The 24569-nt window shown below is 49.2% G+C and overlaps 2 protein-coding genes across 3 annotated transcripts; one reads left to right on the top strand and one right to left on the bottom strand.

The window, feature by feature from the left end:
- Window positions 1–1035: 1035 nt before the first annotated feature.
- Window positions 1036–13466, bottom strand: EIF3L (eukaryotic translation initiation factor 3 subunit L). The gene is made up of 13 exons (XM_069856263.1): window positions 13400–13466; window positions 13274–13322; window positions 12313–12523; window positions 11290–11369; window positions 10951–11012; window positions 9033–9102; window positions 8238–8311; window positions 7081–7252; window positions 6684–6838; window positions 5725–5895; window positions 3068–3565; window positions 2006–2086; window positions 1036–1255 (listed from the first exon to the last, which is right to left on the bottom strand). The coding sequence occupies exons 1-13, from the start codon at window positions 13430–13432 to the stop codon at window positions 1217–1219; spliced, it is 1695 nt and encodes a 564-aa protein (XP_069712364.1). The 5' UTR covers window positions 13433–13466; the 3' UTR covers window positions 1036–1216.
- A 264-nt stretch (window positions 13467–13730) lies between these two features.
- ANKRD54 (ankyrin repeat domain 54) lies at window positions 13731–24170 on the top strand. 2 transcript variants are annotated; one of them, XM_069856100.1, is made up of 8 exons: window positions 13731–13954; window positions 15564–15611; window positions 18077–18175; window positions 18580–18651; window positions 19054–19101; window positions 19226–19350; window positions 20197–20304; window positions 22404–24170. In XM_069856100.1, exons 1-8 carry the CDS (start codon window positions 13747–13749, stop codon window positions 22476–22478), a joined length of 783 nt encoding a protein of 260 aa, XP_069712201.1. In that variant the 5' UTR covers window positions 13731–13746; the 3' UTR covers window positions 22479–24170. The 2 variants fall into 2 exon arrangements, with proteins under 2 accessions (XP_069712201.1, XP_069712191.1); XM_069856090.1 differs by lacking the exons at window positions 20197–20304; window positions 22404–24170 and adding an exon at window positions 19851–20056.
- The last annotated feature ends 399 nt before the right edge of the window (window positions 24171–24569 follow it).

The raw sequence follows: 24569 nt of genomic DNA on the forward strand, positions 1-24569 counted from the left end.
GGTGTGGCAGGTAAAGGAGTTGGGGTTCATTCTTTGCATTCTCTTCCCCAGTATTTACAGGTCTTTGATTCCCCTTTACAGGGCTAGTTTTCAACTGTTTTTTCTCTTTCAAGGCACTGCAAGTCTGCCTTGAAGAACAGGCTGAGAGTTCGGGCTGTTTAGCCTGGAAAAAAGAAGGCTGCAGCATTCCAGTACTTAAAGGGGGGTACAGGAAAGCTGGGGAGGGGCTCTTTATCAGGGAGTGCAGGGACAGGACAAGGGGGAACAATTTTAAGATGAAAGAGGGGAGATTTAGATTAGACATTAAGAAGAGATTTGTTACAGTGAGGGAGGTGAGGCACTGGAACAGGCTACCTAGAGAAGTCGTGGATGACCCTGTCCCTGGAGGTGTTCAAGGCCAGGCTGGATGGGACTTTGAGCAACCTGATCCAGTGGAAGGTGTCCCTGCCCATGGCATGAGGGTTGGAACTGGATGGGCTTTAAGGTCCCTTCCAGCTCTCAGGGAGTTTTATGGAGAAACTGAACTCCACTAAATCAAGGACCAGGACTTGGACATCACTGAAATAAAACAGACTCTCCAGCAAGGAGATCTCATCAGATGACCCAAATTAATATTGGTTGAGTGTTTACAAAAATCCTTCCCCTTTCTTTAAATACATGTCAAGCCTCTTTGAAGCATTTCTCCTTCACAGCAACTAAAAAAGAATGGGAAGTTAAAAATGCAGGCTTTTAGGAACGCAACTGCAATTTAGGTTTAGTCAGTGTGCGGGGCAAGAGCTAGAAGGAATAATATCAGCTTGCATCTCTTTCCATATCCTGTGAAAACACTATGGAACAGCTAATTTTCTCCCTGTTAATCAGTTACACAGCCTTCCCTGTTCACCGTGCACAGCACCTTTAGTAAGGACGGAAAAAGATCTGCTTGCTGCTATTACCTGCAACAGCACAGACCAAAGAGAGCGCAAACCAACAGTGGCTACCCAAGTCTCCAGATGTAATTACAGTCTTCAACAGAGGAAAAATAAAGATCACCAGGAAAATTTCACTAATTTATTAGACATCTTGTTCTCTGTAGGATAGTTTGAGCCAAATGAGCCTCCTTATTTAAGTACAAAATCCTTCAGAGTCACAGGAGATTCCAGAAATGCCAGAACCCTGAGCTCCGCACCCCTCACCCACTTCACTGTTCAGGCCGATCACTGAATCCACAGAAGTTTTAAGGTCTCTGACCCATCTTCTTCAGGGTTCGATTCAGCTGGAATTTGAGAAAGCAAAGGTCAGAAAAATACACGGTGATGAACATACACTACTACTCCCTCAGCAGACTTTATCCAATGCCTTTACTCCTTCCTCTCCAACTCACCGACAAAAAGAGCTCTCGTGCAAGTGCAGGCAGTGTGAGAAATAGAAGGGGAACTAGTAAATGTCCCTCCTCCTCTCCAAGAAAAGCAGAGGAAGATGTGGGAAGAGGAGAGGGTGCAAGCTACTAGCAGTGGTATTGCAACCCTGTATTGCTCAAGCCCCCATATCTCAGGATTTAGCTGCCCAAGCGTCCAGTGAGCAGCAGCCTCTGTTGGTAGAGTGGAGCAGTGACCGAATGTCACCTCCTGGCTCAGCAGAACACTAAGTCATCTGTGCTCCAGAAATCACTGAGGCCACTTTCTAGAGCTGTAGTTCTGAGGGCAGAGATATGATTTTGGTTGGCTACTGACAAGAACACCACGATTTTCTAGGGACAATGTAATCAGTGCCCTTGGACAGTAAAACCCTCCTCATTTTCCACTGTGGCTCCAATGGGCACTTCTCACACAAAAACATATCCTTCTTTAAAGGCAGCAGCTGCTGCTTAAACCACCCGCCTCTGCCCAGCGCCTCGCAGAGCCAGGACTCGCCCCCGCAAGGCACTGCACAGCTGTCTCACACAAGTGTAGCTGCTCCAGGGCCAACACAACCCAGGGCTGCCTTATTTCCTAAGGGCTATGCAGCTCTACTGCCCAGGCCTTACCTCCTCAAACTTGTGGATCTGGCGGATGAAGAAGTCCCCGTAGCGTCGAGCAACCTTTGTGTCCGCAATGTGGATCATGTCCTGGGGAGGGAACAGCATGAGATCAGGAAAAGGATTGTGCTAGCAGAAAGACAACAAGCACTGTCAAAAGTGAGGAGCAACTGAAGAGGCTTCACTGCAGCTCTGGTTCAGCATCACAGGCACCTGACCTGTGCTAGTCCCATGGCACCCACTCAGCTCTCTGTAGGCTGCCTTCTCTACACCCTGCCTGGGATGGGTCCCAAATTCACACTGTATTCGCTTCCCATGTTCTTGCACACTCTGCCTATTTTTGTCTCTCTTTGCAGCAGTGTGACAGTTCAATGGTGATTTGTGCTCTGCTTCCCTCTACCTGCAGCCAAGAGTTATGTTCTCTATTAGGAGAGCTAGGCTGAGACAAAGCACAAGACCTCGCAGGAAGAAGTCTGCTCTACGGACCAAGAGCAAGGGGCAACGTGTTCTCCTTCCTAGCAAGAAACCTAATGATTACTGCTATCTTCTTTGAAAATGAAGTCCCTAAAGACTCTATACTATGCATCCTGCTGCCTGGAGCTCCACGGCAGGATGGTGACAGGATCATAGCTTGTGTTTAGACTTGTCCCAGAGCAGACAAGAGTCAAATGCTGCTCCAGTGAAAAATGATCCTGTAAAATGACCAAGCAGGATCCCTGCTTTGTCAAGCGAAGGAGAGATGTACGGGAGACATACGAAGCTGACACACTGACGGCACTGTCTGTCACTCAGCTGTAACCTCCCAAGAACAGTAACGGCCAAACAGTTCCTTCTGTCCTACGGAAGATACTTGGGACCTTCGTTTCTGGGTGCAAAAACTGCCAAAGCTGCCTGCAATATCCTATTGCTGTTTATCCACTGAAACTTCTATTAAGCAGAGCTACAATTTCACTGTAGAGCCCCAAGCTCTTCATGTGGCAAAAAAGGAAGGGAAGTTTCTCATAGACTGGAGGAAAACCCAGAATTTCCTGGGTGAAGATATTTCCTAGCCAGCAAGGGGCAGATACCAACCTTGTCAATATAGAAGTCAACCTCAGAGGCAGACTGGAACTCCCCATCCAGGGCAGAAATGCCACTGGTCCATACCAGGTTCTTCATCTTGTGCTTGAAGACAAGCAGCTGGATACGAAACTCCTGCTCTGTGAGGTCTAAGAAGCCGGCCAGCTTGGCCACAGGCATGGTGGTGTAGAGCTTGAGGAAGCTACGGATGGTGGAGAGCTGAGCCTGCTGCTGAACTTCATCAGCGAAGACCTTGAGCTGCTGCAGGAAGGGCTCCTTGTGGTAGTTGGGGTGCACGTTGTCGTAATTGGGCACCACCGGGGAGAGGAACTTGGGGCAAGCGTAACTGAAGAGCTCCTCATAGACTTGTGCGTCACCCTTCTGCATGCGCAGCATCTTATCCCCGTATTTCTCTCGCAGCTGCAGGTGGATGCTCTCATCTATACGCATGGGGTACATGGTGAGGGCGATGGCCAGGAGTGCGTGCATCTGCTCATTCTGCTTATTAATCTGTGAGAGAGAGGAGAATACATTAGCTTGTTAATATGCTCAAGCTTTGTGGCACAGGAGGGAGCTGGAAGCTGCATTTTTCAGAGACAGACCCATTACCCAGAGCACTCAGTGATGGTTTTAATGCTCAAAGCGGACAGCACAAAGAGGCAGCGCCTCTGGGCAAAGCAGACACATCAATGCCGTATCAAGGCTGTCATCAATGAATAAGAGGGCTGGACAAGAGCCCTGTTTAATATCTTCATCAATGACATATACAATGGGTTCGAGTGCACCCTCAGCAAGCTTGTGGATGACACCAAGGCGAGCAGTGAGGCTGATACCCCTGAGAGACGGGATGCCATCCAGAGACACCTTGACAAGCTGGAGAAGTGGGCTTGTGAAAACCTGGTCAGGTTCTACAAGGCCAAGCGCCAGGTCAGGGTAAACCTCAGTATCAATACAGGCTGGGGGACGAACAGATTGAGAGCAGCCCTGCAGAGAAGGACCTGGGCCTCCTGGTGGATGAGAAACTGGACATGAGCCAGCAAAGTGCGGTTGCAGCCCAGAAGGCCAACCATATCCTTAGCCGCAACAAAAAAATATTGTCAGCAGGGCAAGGGAGGTGATTCTGCCCCTCCACTCTGCTCTGGTTACACCACACCTGGAGTACTGTGTCCAGCTCTGGAGCCCTCAGCACAGGAAAGACATGGACCTGTTGGAGCAGGTCCAGAGGGCCACTAAAATGTTCAAAGGCCTGGAATACCTTCCCTGTGAAGACAGGGTGAGAAAGTTTGGGTTGTTCAGCTTGGAGAAGAGTCAGAGGAGATCTTATTACAGCCTTTCAGTACCTAAAGGGGCTTATAAGAAAGATGAGGAAAAGTTTCTTAGCAGGGCCTGTAGCAATAGGATGAGTGGCAGTAGTTTTAAACTACAAGAGGAGAAGTTTAGAGCAGATATTAGGAAGAATATTTCTTCGCTGAGGGTGGTGAAACACTGGCACAGGTCGCCCAGAGAGGTGGATGTCCCATCCCTGGAAACATTCAAAGTCAGGTTGGATGAGGCTCTGAGCAGCCTGGTCCAGTGGAACATGTCCCTGCCCATGGCAGAGGGGTTGGACTGTATGACATTCATGGTCCCTTCCAACCCAAACCGTTCCATAATTCTATGATAAGGGAGAAGTATATACTGAACACATCCAAATCCATACAGAATATGGATGGCCAGAAACAGGTTTAACTGTTTTGGTGCAAAGAAGTGCAGAGCAGAAGGCAAGGCAGGACAGTTTATCAGCCATCTCCCGACAAAGGGCAGTTATCAGGGAGGCCAGTGAAGAAAAGACTGAGAAGGAAGATTTATCTGAGTGTGGGATGAAACAGACAGCTGTGTGGCTGAAACGGACATACCAAATCTTTGAAGTGTCATGGATTTACGAACAGCAGGACTTGGCTATGCAAAGTGTTAGAAATGAATCATAAGGATGCAGATGAGACAGCACCAGCAGGGGGTTAGACCGGCACCAAAGACAGAGAAAGGAGCTTTGTTTCAGCCCCGCTGAATTAAAACAGTCTGTGGACAATTATCTGATAATGGAAACCTATCTGACAATGGCAGTAACCTGAAATGCAGGACTGGACTAGGCAGAGGACTGAGTCTGAAAAAGCATCTACAAAAATATCATTAGCAACTGATATACTTTTAACAACACTGCCTAGAGGGGGAGTGCAGATAGAGCCAGGTCAGCAGCATGGTAAATGAACAAAGGAACTGGCAACACAGCTAAGAGAAAACATTGTCACACATGGCAAAGGAGTTCAAAGGATCCTCAGTCACTCCCACCAGCACAGCCTCATAAAACAAGGCTGGAAGTGTTGTGATAGGATGAGGGGTAACAGTTTTAAGCTGAAAGATGGGAGATTTAGGTTAGATATTAGGAAGAAATTTGTTACAATGAGGGTGATGAGGCACGGCCGCAGGCCGTCCAGAGAAGCCACGGATGTCCCCTGCCTGGAGGTGTTCAAGACCAGGTTGGATGAGGCTTTGAGCAGCCTCATCCAGTGGAAGACGTCCCTGCCCATGGCTGAGGTTGGAACTGGATGATCTTTAAGGTCCCTTCCAATCAAACCATTCTATGACACTATGATTTTGTTTTGGAAGCCTAGACCTATGCTATCCCTTACCATCTCATACTTGTAGGTTGTTCTCTGAAACATACTCTTGGTCCTCTGGATGTAGAGAAGGATGTTGGCAAAGACACGGATGGCATCCTGGTAACGCCGCATCATAAGGTATGCAAAGCCCACGTAGTAATAGGTGGTCACCTGGCACTCAGGCACTCGGGAGTACATGCTCTGTGAAGAAAGGATCAACATGCCGTGTTAGAGACAACCACCTAAGGTCCAAACAGCTCATCACCCAGAATCCAGTCACCTCTGCCTTCACTCCTGTCCCAAATACAGAAAGGGGAGGGTTAATTCAGGACACCTCATCTTCTCTCATCCCTGTAGCAGCTTCCTCAATGTTTATTAGATCATCCGATTTCCTATCATTCCAGTTTCAGCTTCCTGCAAGCAGAGGACTCTTGCACTGTGCCTAATACTGCTTTACCCAATTCCCTTTCCCCCTGTTTCACACCTCGTCCTGTGCCAGAGAGCAGATACATAGATTTGGGCTAAGTCTTGGGCCAGGCCCACCATGCAGCTGGACTTCTGTTTGCTCCTGTTATCACAAGCACCACCCTGTTCTAGTGCAAAAAAACATTCAAGGTGGGAGTAGGCACAGTGCGAACGAGAGTCAAAAATAAATGAATGAGCCATTGACCAAGGTGGGAACAGTGTGTTCAGCTTGCACCATGCTACCGCTTGCAGCTCAAATAATGTTCCCTATAACAACACCACCTTGCACAACACAGCAAATCTGCTAAAGAAATAGGCATTTGTGCTGCAACAGCATCAGGCATTGTCATATGGCTTGATTCAATGCCAAAGCTCCAGCTGTGTTCAACTACAAGCGCCCAACAACTACAGCAGCTACAAACAGCTCCTCAGCTGGAAGATTCATTATGCCAATCTTTAAGCAGCATGCTTGAACAGAGGCACTTGGAAAACTGCAACAGAGGGTTTTAAAGATGTTGTATTACCTTCTTGTTGAGCTCGATGTTCTCCAGAACCTTGATTGCTTGGTAGTAATCCCCCAGCAGAGAGTGCAGACGCAGGAGCCCAACCAGGCTGAAATAGCCCAGCATCTTGTAGAGGGAGTGGCGACCATATTCACCAGCCACGCTCTCAGGGTCACCTAGGAAAGAAAGGAAATACGATGCTTTCCTCCCCTTTCAACACCTCTGTGTTTACAAGCAGAGGTAGCAAGACCTCAGGAGTGATGACCAGCACTTCTCACATAAGGCCAACAGTTCCCAGTCAACCCATCCACTGACTAAGGGTTTGATCCAGCTCCCAGGCAAAGCTAACCGAACTCAGTCAAATCAAAGCAAGGCAGCACAGACACCAGTCTTGCTTGGCACCTCACAGCTAGTTCACCTCCACTTGTATAGACCTCCAGCTGTCGGTTGATGTTGGATTTGTCCACCAGGGAGTGCAACACATTTAGGACGCTGTGGACGTTCCAAATCTTGGGGTTGGAACGAAGAAAATCTATTTCCTCTTCAGACTTCTTGGCTGTCTTGCAGCGGTACTGGCTAAAAGACTGGAACTACAGGAAAACGCAGAGATTTGATGATGAGAAGCTAGTCTGGAGATGTCCAGCTAAGTGCACTAAGCGTACAAGTATGATCACACAAATGCATTACAAAAACCTAGAAGTTACATGTAAAAAAGAATCAGCTTCATCTGGTATCACCTGGCAATCAAAGTGGCAAATGACACCACCTTTAAAGTGCAGAGGAAAAATGATACAGTGTCAAGGGAAAAGCACAGAATGAACAAAGCTGAGAAGGACCTCTTAGACAAGTAGAACAGGCAACTAAAGATAAATTTGTTGTCTGAGCAGTCAGCAAATAGAATAACGAAGTCATAAGTGTGTTTGCTTACACACACATCTCTCTCTATGTACACACACATCCTTTTTTATCCTCAAGTTTGGAACACTACACTCAAGGACAGCTCTATAATAAGAGGTTACAGCAAAGCGATCTACAATGAAAACCCAATAGCATTTGAGATCTGCATTGCTGCATTCAGAACAATAACTGGAAATACATTCCCTAACATCAAGACATTAGACCATAGATTATTTTGAATCAGCAGTTTCTCTGTGCAAGCATAAAGGCTCTGCTGACTAAGAAATACAAAACTGAAGTAAAGCCACAGAACACAATAAAACTAGTTTGAACAAGTATTTCCATAATGTCTTTGTGGTTACAGCAGACTTCAGTCAAGCTGCTCTGCACAAATTGGGCAGATACAAAAGTGAGTTAGAAAAAAAATCCCCTAAGCAGCAACTGATACAGAAATATCAACAGAAGGCCAGGAATCCCCAAAGAATTCCCTGTATCTTAAAATTCTGTACATCTACTTCATCTACCTGGTGACACAGGAATAACAGTGCTCACTGAAGCTTTTTGACCTGCAGTGATATCCTAGCTATGAAAATCACAAAAATGGAGCAGATGCAAAATTTGCAGCGCTAACAGATAAGCAAGGCCATCCCAAAATGGCTTGGTCTTATAGTCATATACCTGGTATATGAATTCATCAATGATATCCCAGAGCCACTGGTTGGGCAGTTCCAGAGGAGCAGGGCCATCAGCATCTGCAGAATGTAAGTACAAAAGAGAAGCTTAATACCTTGAGCAAGAACAGTGGTAGAACTGGAGGAACAGACTAATTAAACAACACAAGAATTTCCCTGAAATGGGAGATGCAGCAGCAGGTGAATGAAGCTTCCACTAGGGTAGTGATACGTATCTTCAGCCGCCTCAACTGCCTTCGCTTTTGAAGAATAGAGCGTGTACAGGGTTAATCTCTAGAGTGTGGCTGCTCAGCAACAGTGATTCCCAGAAGCTGTGCACAGACTGTGGGGTTTATCCTAACTGATCCATTTTCCACCAAAAGTCTGCAGGGAGTCACAGACACTCAAATTTGTTCCAAAGGGAGTCCACAACAATAAGGAGTTGTGAAACACTGCAAGCTGTCTCTAGCTTACAGCTTCATTTTGCTTTTTAATAAGGGTAGGTGAAGCAGTTCTCAGCAAGTCAGAAAGCTAAGTAAGTTTTATCCTTCACAGTATTTCAGAAAGCATTGGAAGCTATTTGCGCCTTCTGTGGTTTGACATGCATGGATGTAAAGCGTTCTTCATCCAACGAACTCTAACATAAGGAAACCTCGTAGACTCCTCCTCCCTATATGATCTATAAACAAAAACGTTTCGGTTCTTCTGACCCTTTCTCCAGTTCTGTCCACTCCATCCTCTCCCTCTCCCTCTCTCTCTCTCCTCAAAACTCACAAACCAGAAATGAATTGCAGCAACTCACTAAGGATGTAGTTGAAGAGATTGCAGTAGTTGTAATAGGATTCGAATCTCTGCTCCAGCGTGGGCCCCCCCTGCAATGAGAAGTCAGCACAGTCTGCTTAGTTTCAAGGACATAGATCTGTTAGAACGAGTCCAGAGGAGGCCACAAAGATGATCTGAGGGGTTGGAGCACCTCCCACACCAGGACAGGCTGAGAGAGCTGGAGTTGTTCAGCCTGGAGAAGAGAAGGCTCCAGGGAGACCTTGTAGCAGCCTTCTAGTACTGAAAGGGGTCTACAGGAAAGCTAGGGAGGGGCCCTTTATCAGGGAGTGGAGGGACAGGAGGAGGGGCAATGGTTTTAGGCAGAAAGAGGGGAGATTTAGGTCGGGTATTAGGAAGAAACTATTCCGCTATGAGGGTGCTGTGGCACTGGAACATGCTGCCCAGAGAAGTCATGGATGCCCCACGCCTGGAGGTGTTCAAGGCCAGGTTGGATGGAGCTCTGAGCAACCTGATCCAGTGGGAGGTATCCCTGTCCATGGCGGAGGGGGTTACAGCTGGATGATCTTTAAGGTCCCCTCCCACCCAAACCATTGTATGATTCTAAGTGTGGGAGGAGCGAGTTTATGGGCAACAGCATATGAAGGACAGTTGGTAGTCAAAGCAGTGGAAGGTCTTCTATTTCAGAAATATCAGAGCCAATATTCAACCAGGACACCCACCAGCACCACCCAGAAAACTTGAAATTGTCTCACTACTGTCTCATAGAATAGGGCTGACTTTTCACGTTCAGGTAGCTTCTCCCAGGAACACTGAGCGTTCAGACCTTCTGGGAATAGGATGCATTAACCTTCCTTGTCCCCTCTCTGCTGTACAGACTCAAGAGCTTCCTACTTCCAACTGCTCTCCTTACTTCTCCCCTCACAAAAGGCCTTAATACAGCAACAATTCTACTTCTGGATAGTACTTCTAATGCTTTGAAAGACCAGTGAGTACATTAAGGAATCACTGTCTTCCTAGGATCACCTTCCTTCTTTCACCCGGAGACACTCCAGGCAGTCTAAGAATCACTAACAACACAGTCTGAGAAACCAGTCCCTCCTGTTAAAGCCTGACTTGCCTTAATACAGCAGCCTTTTTAAAGTGCGTGTTTCTCCACCCTCTGGTCTACACCAAAACTGCAGTTACTACTAATTTAACTCATAATCTATTCGGTTTCTTTCCTTGAAGGACCAAGAACTACTGTGATTTTCTCACTGACTTCAAACTAGCTTCAGAAAAAAAAAAAGTGGGGTTTATTTTGTTTTATAAGACATTATTCCTTACACTTCCTTCTCCTGTATCCTTTATGGTGCCTGTGTTTCCCTCTCTGCAAGGGACTCAGACCCCATGTATTTTTTTAATGAATGCACCTTCCTCTTGCCACACTCCCTCTCACTCCCCCCCATAATGTGAAGAGCCACAAAGTAACACACAAACCCAACTAACTGATAGGTCAGGCAATTGCAGCTCTGTCAAAAAGAAAATTCAATTACCTCCCAACTCCTTCGTCCCTAACTCTCCAACCACTGCATTTGATGCCAGAAACAAACTTTTACACAAGAGTCCTAAAAACTCAGATCAGGTCTTTGGATCCATGTAAGCTGCCAGGGAAAGCTGCACGCTGTCTTCAACTAAGCTTGAGGAGACAGCTAACGAGCCTCAGAAAGACAATCAAGTCTCTTGCTTTTCAGCAATCAGTGGAACCTTGGTAAACTAAGAAAAGGCAAGAATTATAAGCTTCCCTAACAGCAACGTGACTTACAGCTCATAGACCCACCCAATCTTGTCTTGCAAAAATTACAGAGCCACTAACACCATGGTGGCAGCAAGATTTGGCAAGTTTTAGGGCACAGAGAAGCCAGCATGCAACCAACAGGCAGACTCAGGACAACACTCACGCTGACTTTGGCGTAGATGTGTCTATAATACAGCTCCTTGTACAGGATGAGGAAAACAGCATCTAGAAAAGATGACAGAACTGGACATTAGTGAGCCACAAAGCCTAGGCCTCTGGATTTCTCAGATACACCAGCGGTCTTTCTCCTGTCACAGTAATAAGGGAGGCAGAAAAGGATACTTCACTCAGTTTGACTTCTTGCCAGGCATCTGCTGAAGTAGTTGCCAGAGTGAACAAACTGACTCAGGCGGCAGGAATGCTGTACACTTGCTCACTCACATATCAAAAGTGATTTAGTTCCTTCTCTCTCTGACAAGCAAAAAGAAAGTGAAAGACTTACCGTTTCCAACCTGAGGGGCAATGGCCTCAGCCTCTGGCCACGGGGTATTCTTAAAAAATCTTTCTGTCAGCTTTGTCCAGCTGAAACATAGACACACACACAGCATTAGAAACCATTTCTCAGTATGACAGGGCTGGAGTTAGAGATCACAATGCAGAGGCCTTGGAACTGTATTATCTTTAAAGTCCCTTCCAGCCTAAAACATTTTATGATTCTATGATGATTCTATGATTGGACCTGATGGAACTAGAAAACCACCACCATCCCCTTTTAGTAAGTCCAGTATTAAAACAAAGAATAATCAAATCATGGACTGGTTTGGGTTGGAAGAGACCTTAAATATCATCCAGTTCCAACTCCCATGCCACAGGCAGGGACACCTCCCACTGGATCACATTTCTCAAAGACGCATCCAACCTTGCCCTGAACAGCTCCAAGGATGGGGCTTCCATGGCTTCTCTGGGCAACCTGTGCCAGTGCCTCAGCACCCTCACAGGAAAAAATTTCTTCCTAATGTCTAACCTGAATCTCCTCTCTTTCAGCTTAAAACCGTTACCCCTTGTCCAAAGAATGAGAATTGTAAACTAAGCAATTAAAGTCTGCAATTTACCCCTGAACTATGGAACAGTTGTGTACGTTACTTTCTCACCCCCTTTATGGCAAGGTGACACAGCTACAAGCAAGAGTGGGAGTATCTGTACTGAACAGACAACAATTACACTTCACAGCTTTCTGCAAGCCACCTAACTAGCACTACTGAGGTCACTGCCTCATATGTTAGGCACAGGACTGGTATTTTCCTTCAGACAGGTCACAACTCATCTATACTTATGTCAGCCTGATGGTCTGGAAATACCTCTTTTTTTTTCCCTCAGTAATCAAATAAAAACTCATGCTGTATCTTAGAGAAAGCCCAGTTTCAGAACAACACAGGCAGTAGTCAGCTTTTCGTTTTAAGGGCAGGGTGCACTTTCATCACAGCTCAAACAGTGATTTCCCCTGTCAGGAAGGATGGCTTTGTACCTGTTTTCATAGATGTCCTGGATTTCGTACACCTTCTGGTCAATAACATCACTGGAAACACGGCTGGCCTGAAGCTCGTACACCTTCTGGTCAATGAGATCTGACACCGTCTTGTGAAAATACTGAATGAAGTTCTTGATCACTTCAGGGATCACCTGGTAGGTCTGCTGCTCGTACTGGCGCTCATAGGCCAGGTCTTGCTTTGGGTCTCCTAAGTGGAAAGAAGAGTAGTGAAGGCAGTTCCAGCATGGTGTGACCCAGCTCGCAGACCTAGCCTTGTGCCAGCCGGGCCTGCAGACCCAGCCTTGCCTACAGGCCCAGCCTAGCCTACAGGCCCAGCCTTGCAACAGTTGGACCTACAGATCCAGCCAGGCCCAAAGACCCAGCCTTGCAACAGCAGAGGCCGCAGAGCCAGCCAGGGAACAGCTAGGCCTTCAGACCCAGCCAGGCGCAATGGGCTTCCAGACCAAGACTTGTGCCAGCCGGGCCCACAGACTCAGCCTTGCAACAGTTGGACCTACAGATCCAGCTAGGCCTACAGATCCAGCCTTGTGACTGCAGAGGCCAGACCCAGCCTTGTGCCAGCTGGGCCTGCAGACCCAGCCTTGCACAGCCGGACCTCCAGACCTAGCCGGGCCCACAGACCTGGCCTTAAGTCAGTAGGGCCTTCAGATCCAGCAGGGCCCACAAACCCAGCCTTGCACCAGCTGGGAGCCAGCCGGGCCCACAGACCTGACCTTGCCTACAGACCCAGCCTTACACCAGCCGGGCCTCCAGACCCAGAGAGGCCCGTAGGCTCAGCCTTACACCAGCCGGGCCTCCAGACCCAGAGGGGCCCGCAGTCTCAGCCTTACACCAGTCGGGCCTTCAGGCCCAGCCGTGCGCCAGGCGGGAGCCGGCGAGGCCCCCAGACCCGGCCCGGCCTCAGCCCGGTCCCCGTCGCGGCGCGGCCGGCGCTCACCCGTGTGTAGGTCGTAGTCATTGGAGTAGGCGTAGGGGTCGTAGGCGGCCTGCGGAGAGAGGGCGGCTGTCAGTACCCGCGCCCGGCCCCGTCGCGCCCCCCCGGCCCTCCCTCCCCGCCCCGCACCTCATTGTCGTACTCCTCGCCTGGGTAGGCCATGGCAGCGCCGAAAGGCCTGGAGGGGGCACCGAGCGCGGCGCGTGCGCCTGGGGGGCGGGGCCGGGTTCGCGGCGCGCCCTTCGATTGGTAGAAATCGCCGTCAATCTCGACCAGCGGCACTTCGATAGGCTCGAAGCGGCTCTCGCCCCGCCCCTCGCTCTCTCTCATTGGGCATCACGCCTGCCCGTCAGCCCAACCCTCCGAGCGCCGCCATTGGCTGCGCCCGCGCGGCGCGGCGCCTCCGATTGGTGGAGAGGGCGCGGCCCGCCCCGTTGCCACAGCGACGGCTCGTCCCGCCCCCGCGCGGTGCGGCCATGGAGGGCGGCGGTGGCGGCGGCGCGGCGGCGCCCGGGGCGGCGGGGACGGAGGCGGCTCTGGGGGCGGCGGCGGCAGGTGCCTCTCTCGGGTACCTGCACGTCCTGTGGCAGCGGGACGAGCCCGCGGGCAAGATCCCGTCGCGGCGGCTGCGCAGGGCCGCCCGCCTGCACCGGCGGCTGGGCCCCACGGGCAAGGAGAGCCACGGTGAGGGGCGGGGAGGGGGTGGATGTGCTCGTCGGGGAGCTCGGGAGGCAGCCCCGCTCCTGCCGGGGCAGGGAGGCCCTCGGGAAGCGCTGGCATCTTGGTCCGGCGGGGGGAGGGCGGCTGGAAAGCTGCCGGGGGGGATGAAAGGACCTGGGGGTGTTGGTGACAGCGGCTGAACGTGGCCCAGGTGGCCAAGAAGGCTTGGATCAGAAATAGCGCGGCCAGCAGCAGCAGGGAGATGATTTTCACCGTGAGGGTGGTGAGGCACTAGCGTAGGTTGCCCAGAGAAGCTGTGGCTGTCCTATCTCTGGAGGTGTCCAAGGCCCGGGTGGATGGGGCTTTGAGCAGCCCGATCAAGTGGGAGATGTCCCTGCCCATCTCAGGGGGGGTTTAACTGGATGATATTTAAGGTCCCCTCTGTACTGGGCACTGGTGAGACCGCTCCTCAAATCCTGTGTTCAGTTCTGGGCCCCTCACCACGAGAAGGATGTTGAGGCTCTGGAGCGAGTCCAGAGAAGAGCAACAAAGCTGGTGAGGGGGCTGGAGAACAGGCCTTACGAGGAGCGGCTGAGAGAGCTGGGATTGTTTAACCTGGAGAAGAGGAGGCTGAGGGGAGACCTCATTGCTCTCTATAACTACCTGAAAGGAGGTTGTAGAGAGGAGGGAGCTGGCCTCTTCTCCCAAGTGACAGGGGACAGGACAAGAGGGAATGGCCTCAAGCTCTGCCAGGGGAGTTTTAGGCTGGACATTAGGAAAAAATTCTTCCCAGAAAGGGTCATTGGGCACTGGCAGAGGCTGCCCAGGGAGGTGGTTGATTCACCTTCCCTGGAGGTGTTTAAGGCATGGGTGGACGAGGTGCTAAGGGGCATGGTTTAGTGTTTGATAGGAATGGTTGGACTCGATGATCTGGTGGGTCTCTTCCAACCTGGTTATTCTATGATTCTGTTGTACAACTTTATGATTCTGACCCTGTGCTCGGCATTGGTGAAGCCGCACCTCGAATCTTGTGTTCAGTTTTGGGCCCCTCACTACAAGGCATTGAGGTCCAGAGAAGGGCAACAAGGCTGGTGAAGGGTCTGGAGAACAAGTGTTATGTGAGGTGGCTGATGAACTGGGTTTGTTTAGCCTGGGAAAAAGGAGGCTGAGGAGAGACCTTATCACTGTATACAGCTACCTGAAAGGAAGTGGTGTTGGTCTCTTTTCCCACGTGACAGGTGATAGGATGAGAGGGGGTGGCCTCAAGTTGCACCAGGGGAGGCTCAGATTAGACATTAAGAAAATTTCTTCACTGAAAGGGCTATTCAGGCACTGGCAGAGGCAGCCCAGAGAGGTGGTCAAGTCACTATCCCTGGAGGTTTTTAAAAGACGGATAGATGAGGTGCTCAGGGATTTGGTTTAGTAGTGGACGGGTACAGTTGGACCTCAAAGATCTCTTTCAACCTAGTTATTCTATGATTCTATTTCCTGCTTCTCCTTCTCTGTGCTGAGCCAGCACCAGCATGGTTTGGGTCCTGCACCTGGGCTCGAGTGCTAGGATGGGATGTTTCAGTAGAGAAATGCTCCTTTTATTCCCCTGTGCTTCCCAGTAATTGCTTTCTTTTCTCTGTAGCTCTGAAAAGGCTGCGTGAAGCTGCCAATAGCAACGACTTGGACACAGGTAAGGAAGACTTCTGCCTGTCCTACTTGGAGCCTCTTCTGGAAAGGACAGTTTTATCAAGGACCTTTATTTTAGGAGAGGAGGAGAAGAGTGTGGATGGTTTGCAGATATGGTGCTTTAGATGCTGTCAATCTAGAAACTGCTTTTCTGGAGCTTGTTTCATTCTCTGAGTGGAGTGGGGCTGGTTAGATGTTAGACACTTGAAATATTTAATATTTTTCATATTTCAAGTGTTCCAACTATTTCAATCTAAGTCAGTACTGTGCTATTCCAGCTTTTTTTGGTATCTAACTTTTGCCCAATTGTAAGCAGCAAGAGAGAAGTGCTTTGGTAAAAATGGAATAGTTATCTAACTTACAGCCTGGGTGTGAGACAGTGTGATCCAATAGATCAGAACCAAGACCATTGCTGGACTCTATTTCTCACAGTGGCTTCAGGGAAGGCTCTGTGACTCCCTTTACCTCTCTGTATTGTAGATTAGGTAGGCTTTCATATGAAGTGTCCAGCAACAATATTGGCCTATATCGTCTATCCTGTATCGTTGTCCCTCTTTAGACTGTACTGTCCCCTCAGCTGTGCTGGCGTCACTATTCATTGGACCGTTCTGTGAGCAGAAATAGAAAGTGATTCGATTTGTAGAAACTCCCAATTTATAAAGACAGGGGTTTGTCTGATGTACTTCACCCTTCGGCTCTACAGTACATCTTGTTTCGTGAACTAATGGATAAAGTTAAACTGTGAGCGTTGTTGGTACAGAAAGGCTTGCCTTCAGTCACCACGTCAAGGGGAAGAATGGAAGGATCGGTCTTTATGAAAGTCTTGGTTTCAATACATCTTAGAGTTCTATACCCGTATTTGATACTTGTCTTCCCCTGCTTACAATCCTGCTGTGTTTTGTGTACTTTGCAACTTGAGGAAGTATCTGACAAAGAGTTTATTCTTCATCAGCCAGTAAAAGCCTTTGCTGTTGCCTGTGGTGGCGCTGGGTGGGAAAGGTCTTGTCATTTCCTGCTGGCTTCAGGGAAGGACTTGGTAAAGCATTCCCCATTAATGGTTCTCACTGGTGGCACTGTCAGTTTACTTTTCTTTCTTCTGGAGCATCAAACATTCCCTATTAATGCCAATTCCATTTTTTCAGATCTTCCTTTCACTTCTGTACCACTCTTAAAGCAGTAGCTGTACAGGAAGAAATAAAGGTGTGGCTATAATTCAATCTCTGGAAGCTGAGATGAATGGTGACTTTCAGTGGCCTGAGCTATCTAGTTTCTTGTCTCCAGTACTGGTTAGTCTTGACTGTTGCAGTATATTCTATCAAAGATTTCAAAATATAGTGAATCGGTCATTATTTTTAACAGCTGGAATGAGCTTTATTTTACACACCGACTGCTATGTTAGGGTAGTCTCTAAACAATAGGAGTAATATCCCTTACACATAGAACCACAGAACAGTTTGGGTTGGAAGGGACCTTAAAGATCATTCGGTTCCAACCCTCCTGCCACGTGCGATTGCACATGTTGCTGTAGATGCTACCTTTATGTCCCCAATCTTTTCAGCTTTTTCTGCTCTCTGCCTTTGTTATATCAAATACCAGAGAGTCATACTAGTTTCTCTGTGTTTCTGTGTGAGTAGGTTTTTCCTCCTCATCTGAGGAAAGGAGGCAGGAAGTGCCAGTGGTGGCATTGAAGAAGTAGCTGGGTGGAAAAGCAGGGGGAACAAGTGTGGGTAGATCATGGTATGGCTACTCAGGCTGTTCTGTGGCTCATTTCAGTACATTGTCTCCTAAAAGTATGTTTGTGCTGATGCTGGTAGGTTGGTGCAATCACCTGCCTGCTTCCCAAACAGTAGCCACCATTAATATGGCAAAACCTAGGAGTTTCAGATGAATCTAGGAAGTGGTGTATTCAAAACAGGTGTGAAGAGATGTTTTCTCTCACTGGATGGAGTTACACTGTAAAATTTCTCAGTGCAGGTCCAAATTGATATGAAAAGTTTACACAGATGCAGAAAATGACTGTACAAATCCATGGAGAAAGCCCATGGAGGGGTAGTAAGGACAGGATGATAATTATGGCTTGGGAATTGCCTGAGATGCAGCTGACTAATGGCAGCGAGTGTTAGCCCCGCATCTCTGCCATCTTTCTATACTCTTCCATGGGCTTTTGCTGCTGATTGTCCTAGGAGCTTGAGTATTTGGCTAGCTGGATCCTTAGCCTTAGCTGTTACAGCTGATGACTTATCTTTCATGGCAGTGCATGAAGCTGGTGAAGGCTGTATCAGGGGGTGGAGCGAATGCTGCTTGGGCTGGTTCTGCTGAGCCAGGATGCTGCCTGGAGCTGGTTCAAATTCAGTTGACTTGGTAGCTGGTAGAGTGCGTATTTAACTGCAGAAGAGTGGGCAGCATTACCCTTTCTGGTCAGGTGCCCCTTCAGCTCACCTGCTCTCTTCTCTTCCTTGGCACTGTCAGTGCAGCAACTCTTGGAGGATGGAACTGACCCCTGCGCTGCAGATGACAAGGGCCGGACAGCCCTGCACTTCGCCTCCTGCAATGGCAATGATCACATTGGTGAGTAGGGAAGGGCAGTTCTGTCATCTGACTTCTCTATGGTAGAGATTTCTTGAAAAGCACTCTTCATTTTCGTTCAGCACATGGCAGAGATTGCTGGTTTATGTGTGTTTTGTGGCAGAATTGCCAGCTGAACTCTGGCTCCAGGGTTTGTCATGTCCCCTTGCTGAAAGGGGAGCAGCAGCTCCCACCTCTAGGGCTGTGCTGATGCAGAGGGATATTCTTAGTTCCAGTTCTTCTCCTGCTTGGCTTTTTGCTGGGTTCTTCTGCATGGCTGCGCAAACCTCCCTCTCCTATTTCTGGGAGGAAGTTGATGAGCTGACAGAAGCAGCTGCTGTGTGGGCCCACGGCCCACATGGGGGCAAAGGGAAGGGACTGATGTGGCCCTGTTTCTTTGTTTCCAGTGCAACTGCTTCTGGACCACGGGGCTGACCCGAACCAGCGAGATGGGCTGGGAAACACCCCCTTACATTTGGGTAAGTGCCACACAGACAAGTTTTGCATGCAGAGAGGTGAGGTGAACACCACCTTGGTGTTTCTTTCCTCCCCACCTTCCTCTTCCCTTTGCATCACGGTATGCATCCCTAGCTTTGAGTACCTAAGAGGGACTCCGCATTTTATTGCCTTCATTCCTCATGAAGGCTTAAGGGTCAGAATTTGAGAAAATTAATTTCCCTCCCTCTACCAACCCCAAGGAGCGCAAGATCTGTTCCAGAGAGCACTCGGGCTTGAGCATGAGGCTACCCTTAGCAGCTGGGCTGTTTCTCTTTTCCATGGCAAAGAGCCCTTTGGGAAGCCATAAGCTCTACTCTTGAGCAGAAACTCCTTGTTGTTTGCTAGTACCTCTGAGTTGCGTGTCCTGTGTTTTCCCTCCCTAGCTGCCTGCACGAACCACGTTCCTGTCATCACCACGCTGCTGCGCGGAGGTAACATTCCGTCTGTAACAATTATGACCTGTCCCTTTTCCTGCCCTGCCCTGATGGTATTCCCCGGGCACAATAAGTCTTGAAGAGAAAGTTCACTTTCTGTCCTTGCTCACGCATCTTACAGGGGCCAGAGTTGATGCCTTGGATCGAGCTGGCAGAACCCCGCTGCACCTCGCTAAATCAAAGCTGAACATCCTGCAGGAAGGACTCTCCCACAGCCTGGAGGCCGTACGCCTTGAAGTGAAACAGGTAAAAGAAACGGTCCCTTCTTCTGGTAAGGTGGTGCAGCCCTAGCAGTCTCCTGCAGCCTGTAAGGGTCATGTATCATATAGCAGCTGTTTTAAATATCTGTCTGTAGAATCTTAGCGGCTCTGGGGAGAGTTTGACTTTTCCCTTCTATTTTCAGAGACTTTCCTTTTTCCCAGCCACTCTGAATTTTCTGTGAGACCTCCCTTGGCTGTGATAGGCCAAGGATGCAGTGAATGTCTTAATTCTCAGGCTGTGTGGAACACTTGTCTTCAACCACCATTTAAGACGGGCACCTTATGGCAGGAGAGGGACCACAGCATGGGGCTGTAGCCATGGTGAACACATTCCAGTAGGGTCTCTGCATTCCTAGCACAGTCTGCCCTGCTCCGATACTGGGAGGCGTGGGCTAGGAAAGCAGTCGCATCGCTGCATCATGAATGCATGAGGTTTGGGCCTTGCTTCAGGAGCCATATAGGAGCTACGGAGATTTTCATTTTCAGTGCACAAGGAGATGCTGCTGGAGTGGGAAGTCCCTGCTGGCTGTAAAGAAAAGCTTGATGCTTTCAGGGCGAGACCTTGTGCTTCTTCAGCTGGGTCTGTCACCTTTCCATGTTCTTAAACCAGGCACAGGGATCATAACTAGCCTGTCTGTGGCTGATCAGTGCCTCTGGTGGCTCACTGGGCTCTGATGCTCTCTGTGTTCTTCTCTGTGGGTCGCATACGTCATCGTGTACTGCAGTGTCAAGGCTGTGCTTGGCGATTTAACTGTAATTTAATTTTTCCTGTAAAAACATCTCAGCCTGGTGCAGCTCTCTGATGTTTGTCTCTTATACCTTTTGGTTCCAGATTATCCAGATGCTGAGAGAATACCTGGAGCGCCTTGGGAGGCATGAACAAAAGGAACAGCTGGATGACCTCTGTACCAGGTTACAGATGACAAGCACAAAGGAACAGGTAGGCAGCAGTGACTCACCTGTTTGTGTTGTGACTCCTGCATTGAAGAAAATGCAACTGCCTGAGCAAGGTGACACTGAAGACATGGTTATGGAAGTGTTGGAACTAAGACAATCTTTAAGATCCCTTCGAGCCCAAATCATTCTTGCTCATCTTGGGTGAAGTGGGCAAGTTATGTGATGACTCCCGGTACTCCTTGAGGTTGGAGTTCAGAATGCAGAGAACATCCCTCTGCCTAGAAGCTCAGCAGGGAAGCTGAAGATCATTTGGGCTGAGGGCACAGGCATTTTAAGGCCAGGATCAGCACAACCACACAGGGTTGTAGGGCCTGTTATTTTTTTTTTTTTCTTTCTGCAGAAGATTGGCCATTAGAAACAGGCTTAGAGGAAACAGCCCTAATACCATTGTTGAGTTCTGGGTAATACAGCAAAAAGTGTCTCTTTTGAGGACTGGCTGAATCATGCGAGGGGAGGAGGTCAAGCATCGACCTCCTGAGGAAGTAGAAGAAACTGCCATTGCCTTAGATCAGAACTTGTTTGATCATGAGGGCAGGAGCCCCTCTACACAATTGTGGGACCAAAGGGATCCTGTCCTAGTAATAAGCTCAGCGAGGCCATTACTGGCTGTCAGGGTCCAAGGGTGGTCCCTGCTGCATGGGGATTTCACAGAATCACAGAATAACCAGGTTGGAAGAGACCCACCGGATCACCGAGTCCAACAGTTCCCATCAAACACTAAACCATGCCCCTCAGCACCTCGTCCACCCGTGCCTTAAACACCTCCAGGGAAGGTGACTCAACCACCTCCCTGGGCAGCCTGTTCCAGTGCCCAATGACCCTTTCTGTAAAGAATTTTTTCCTAACGTCTAGCCTAAATCTCCCCTGGCGGAGCTTGAGGCCATTCCCTCTTGTCCTGTCCCCTGTCACTTGGGAGAAGAGGCCAGCACCCTCCTCTCTACAACGTCCTTTCAGGTAGTTGTAGAGAGCAATGAGGTCTCCCCTCAGCCTCCTCTTCTCCAGGCTAAACAACCCCAGCTCTCTCAGCTGCTCCTCATAAGGCCTGTTCTCCAGCCCTTTCACCAGCTTTGTTGCTCTTCTCTGGACTCTCTCCAGAGCCTCAACATCCTTCTTGTGGTGAGGGGCCCAGAACTGAACACAGGATTCGAGGAGCGGTCTCACCAGTGCCGAGTACAGAGGGAGGATAACCTCCCTGGACCTGCTGGTCACGCCGTTTCTGATACAAGCCAAGATGCCATTGGCCTTCTTGGCCACCTGGGCACACTGCTGGCTCATATTCAGTCAGTTGTCAACCAACACCCCCAGGTCCCTCTCCTCCAGGCAGCTTTCTAGACAGACTTCTCCTAGTCTGTAGCACTGCACAGGGTTGTTGTGCCCCAAGTGCAGGACCCGGCATTTGGCCTTGTTAAACCTCATGCCATTGGTCTCAGCCCAGCGGTCCAGCCTGTTCAGACCGCTTTGCAGAGCCTCCTGACCCTCCAGCAGATCGACACTTCCACCCAGCTTAGTGGCGTCCGCAAACTTGCTAAGGGTGCACTCGATGCCTTCATCCAGGTCATTGATGAAGACATTGAACAGGGCTGGACCCAGCACTGAGCCCTGGGGAACCCCACTTGTCACTGGCCTCCAGCTGGATTTCACACCATTTCCCACCACTCTGTGGGCCCGGCCATCCAACCAGTTTTCCACCCAGGAGAGTGTGCGCCTGTCCAGGCCAGAGGCTGACAGTTTCCGAAGCAGAATGCTGTGAGAAACTGTGTCAAAGGCTTTGCTGAAGTCCAGGAAGACCACATCCACAGCCTTTCCCTCACCCAGCAGCCGAGTCACTTTGTCATAGAAGGTGATCAGGTTAGTTTGGCAAGACCTGCCTTTTGTGAACCCGTGTTGACTGGGCCTGATCACCCGGTTCTCTTGCATGTGCTTCATGATAGCCCTCAAGATCACCTGCTCCATGACTTTCCCTGACACTGAGGTCAGACTGACAGGCCTGTAGTTTCCTGGGTCCTCCCTGCGGCCCTTTTTGTAGATGTAGATTTCTTTTGTGGCATCTCTTTCTAACTGCCAGCTGTGTTCTTCTCGCAGGTAGATGAGGTTACAGATCTCCTGGCCAGCTTTACGTCACTCAGCCTGCAGATGCAGAAGATGGAGAACAGGTAATGGGCTTCTGAATCATCTTCCTGATGCAGCAGGAGAAGCTTTAGAGAAAAAAAGAGGAATCTGAAGCTTGCTTCCCAGATTGCTGAATGAACATTGCTGAGAGCGGCCGTTCCTGCCGGATCCACTTTCTGGTGGTGCTCAGACTGTTCTCATTGGTGCCACCACAGCTGCCTCATGGGGAGGCAGCAGGCTGTGGACAACACAGACAACAGAGTGCTGCAGCTGAGGCTTTTGGAAAGAAAAAGCTGCTCTTCTTTTTGTCAGATGAGCTGTCGCGGAATAGGATACCCCTTCCAGAGATATTTTGCCTTCTCCTAAGCACTTCAGGTCAATGTAAATGGTGGCTGATGTCATGTGCAGTCCGGCTCCAACCAGTTCACTCAGCAGCTAGCCAGCATCACAGACATGAACGGTCACCTTTTGCCACTTCTGCAGAACTCAATTGCATGGGGGAGAAGGTGGATGCCTTGGACAACAGAAGGCTTTGTGCTGCAAGGAGAACATGCACTTAATTCTGCATGCGTGCAGCTGAGCAAGCAGACTGCCCCAAGAAACATACATCGAACTTAATCCTCAGCTTCCCCAGAGCCTGCGGTCAGAGGGCAGAGAATCTGTCTGATTACAAATGGGATACAAAGCTTTTAATCGCTAGACTAACAGCTTTCACTGACCCCGTCTTGTAAATCACTGCTGCAAATTAGTGCTTAAATACTACGGTGAAACCCTTGCAAAAAATACCCAGGTAGACAGCTAGGTCAGAGCTGCCCTGATGCAAGAATAAGGGTTGGGGGGAGTGTTGCATAATCCTTGTGCAATTTTAGGCAGACACCTACATCTTGCAAAAAAACCCACCGTAACTGACTTCTGTGTTTCCTACTACTGGTGGTCTCGGGCAAGAGGTCCGGTTGTGACAGGAGGTGTTGTGTATTCATCCATATTATTGGACTGCGATGGAGGTGGGTTTAAGGTTGCCTCAGCAGCAGCAAACCCAGAGCTGACCCATACCAGTTTCTTGCTTGTCTTGGAGAGACGCTGCTGCAGGACCTGAAGTGCAGTGTGAGGAATGAGTCATGATCGCTGCTGGGAGCCTGAAGTGATGGAGCTATGAAGGATGCAGGGAATTGCTCTTGCTGCTCTCTTGCTTCTGCCCTGCTGTGGTTAGTGATGAAGATGTAGATAGCTTTGTTTTGGAGCAGGGATCCATGAAGTCTCGTCAGTAGGACACCAACAGCAGCATGGCGATGAGAAGGTGCCCAATAAAAAATCTGAGTTCCCACCTAAATGACATGGTGGGCTGGTAGTAATGCCCATCCCACAGCTTGGGAATCCCTGGGCTGGAAGTGCTCATTCTTGGGATTCAGCTTAACCATGCAACAGCCACGGCCTGGAGCATTCTTCAGAAGCCTCCAGGTCAGCATTTTCTCTGATATCTGGCCTCTTGTCCAGGAAGAGGCTAAGCAAACCTCCGTGGTCAAAGCTGAGATACCAGAAATGGGCATGACTTTCAGAAGGGTTCATCTGTGGGGTGCTGGAGGCCATGGCTGGAACAGAAGGTCTTGCAGTTTGGCTGGAGATGTCACTGTGAGTACTGATACTTCGTTAGGATATGCTGGATGGGAAGGATACTGAGAGGGTGGGAGACAATCTGACCTTTTTGTATCTTGAACTTCAATAAAATCCTTGTCAGCCTTTTTTTTTGGACTCCTCAATCAAGTTCTTTTCCAGAGTGGCTCTTCCTCTTTCATTATGTATGTCCCAGGCACAACAGTGGACTTGGTAACTGGCTGTCATACCTGGTACTGAAATCAGAAGTGACAACACAAAGTCGTTTGAATTCACACAGCGTGTCTGTAGATCGAAGTACGTGGTTGCTGACTCACCTTTTGATCTTGATTCCCACAGCTAAGAAAAGCAAACCTTTGAATCTAGTTAGTTGCTGTGAAACCATACAAATAGAGGAAGGAGAATCTCAGTAGGATTGCTTCACACTGGAAGAAGGGATGTTTTGCAGAGAGGCAAAGCAGCCTTGCCCAGTCTACACTCCTGCGTAAGTACGGAGGTGGTGGGGAGAAGGCAGCTGAACTCATGCCA

This window comes from Phaenicophaeus curvirostris, chromosome 1 (assembly GCF_032191515.1).
Source record: "Phaenicophaeus curvirostris isolate KB17595 chromosome 1, BPBGC_Pcur_1.0, whole genome shotgun sequence".
In the NCBI taxonomy this organism is placed as follows: domain Eukaryota; kingdom Metazoa; phylum Chordata; class Aves; order Cuculiformes; family Cuculidae; genus Phaenicophaeus; species Phaenicophaeus curvirostris.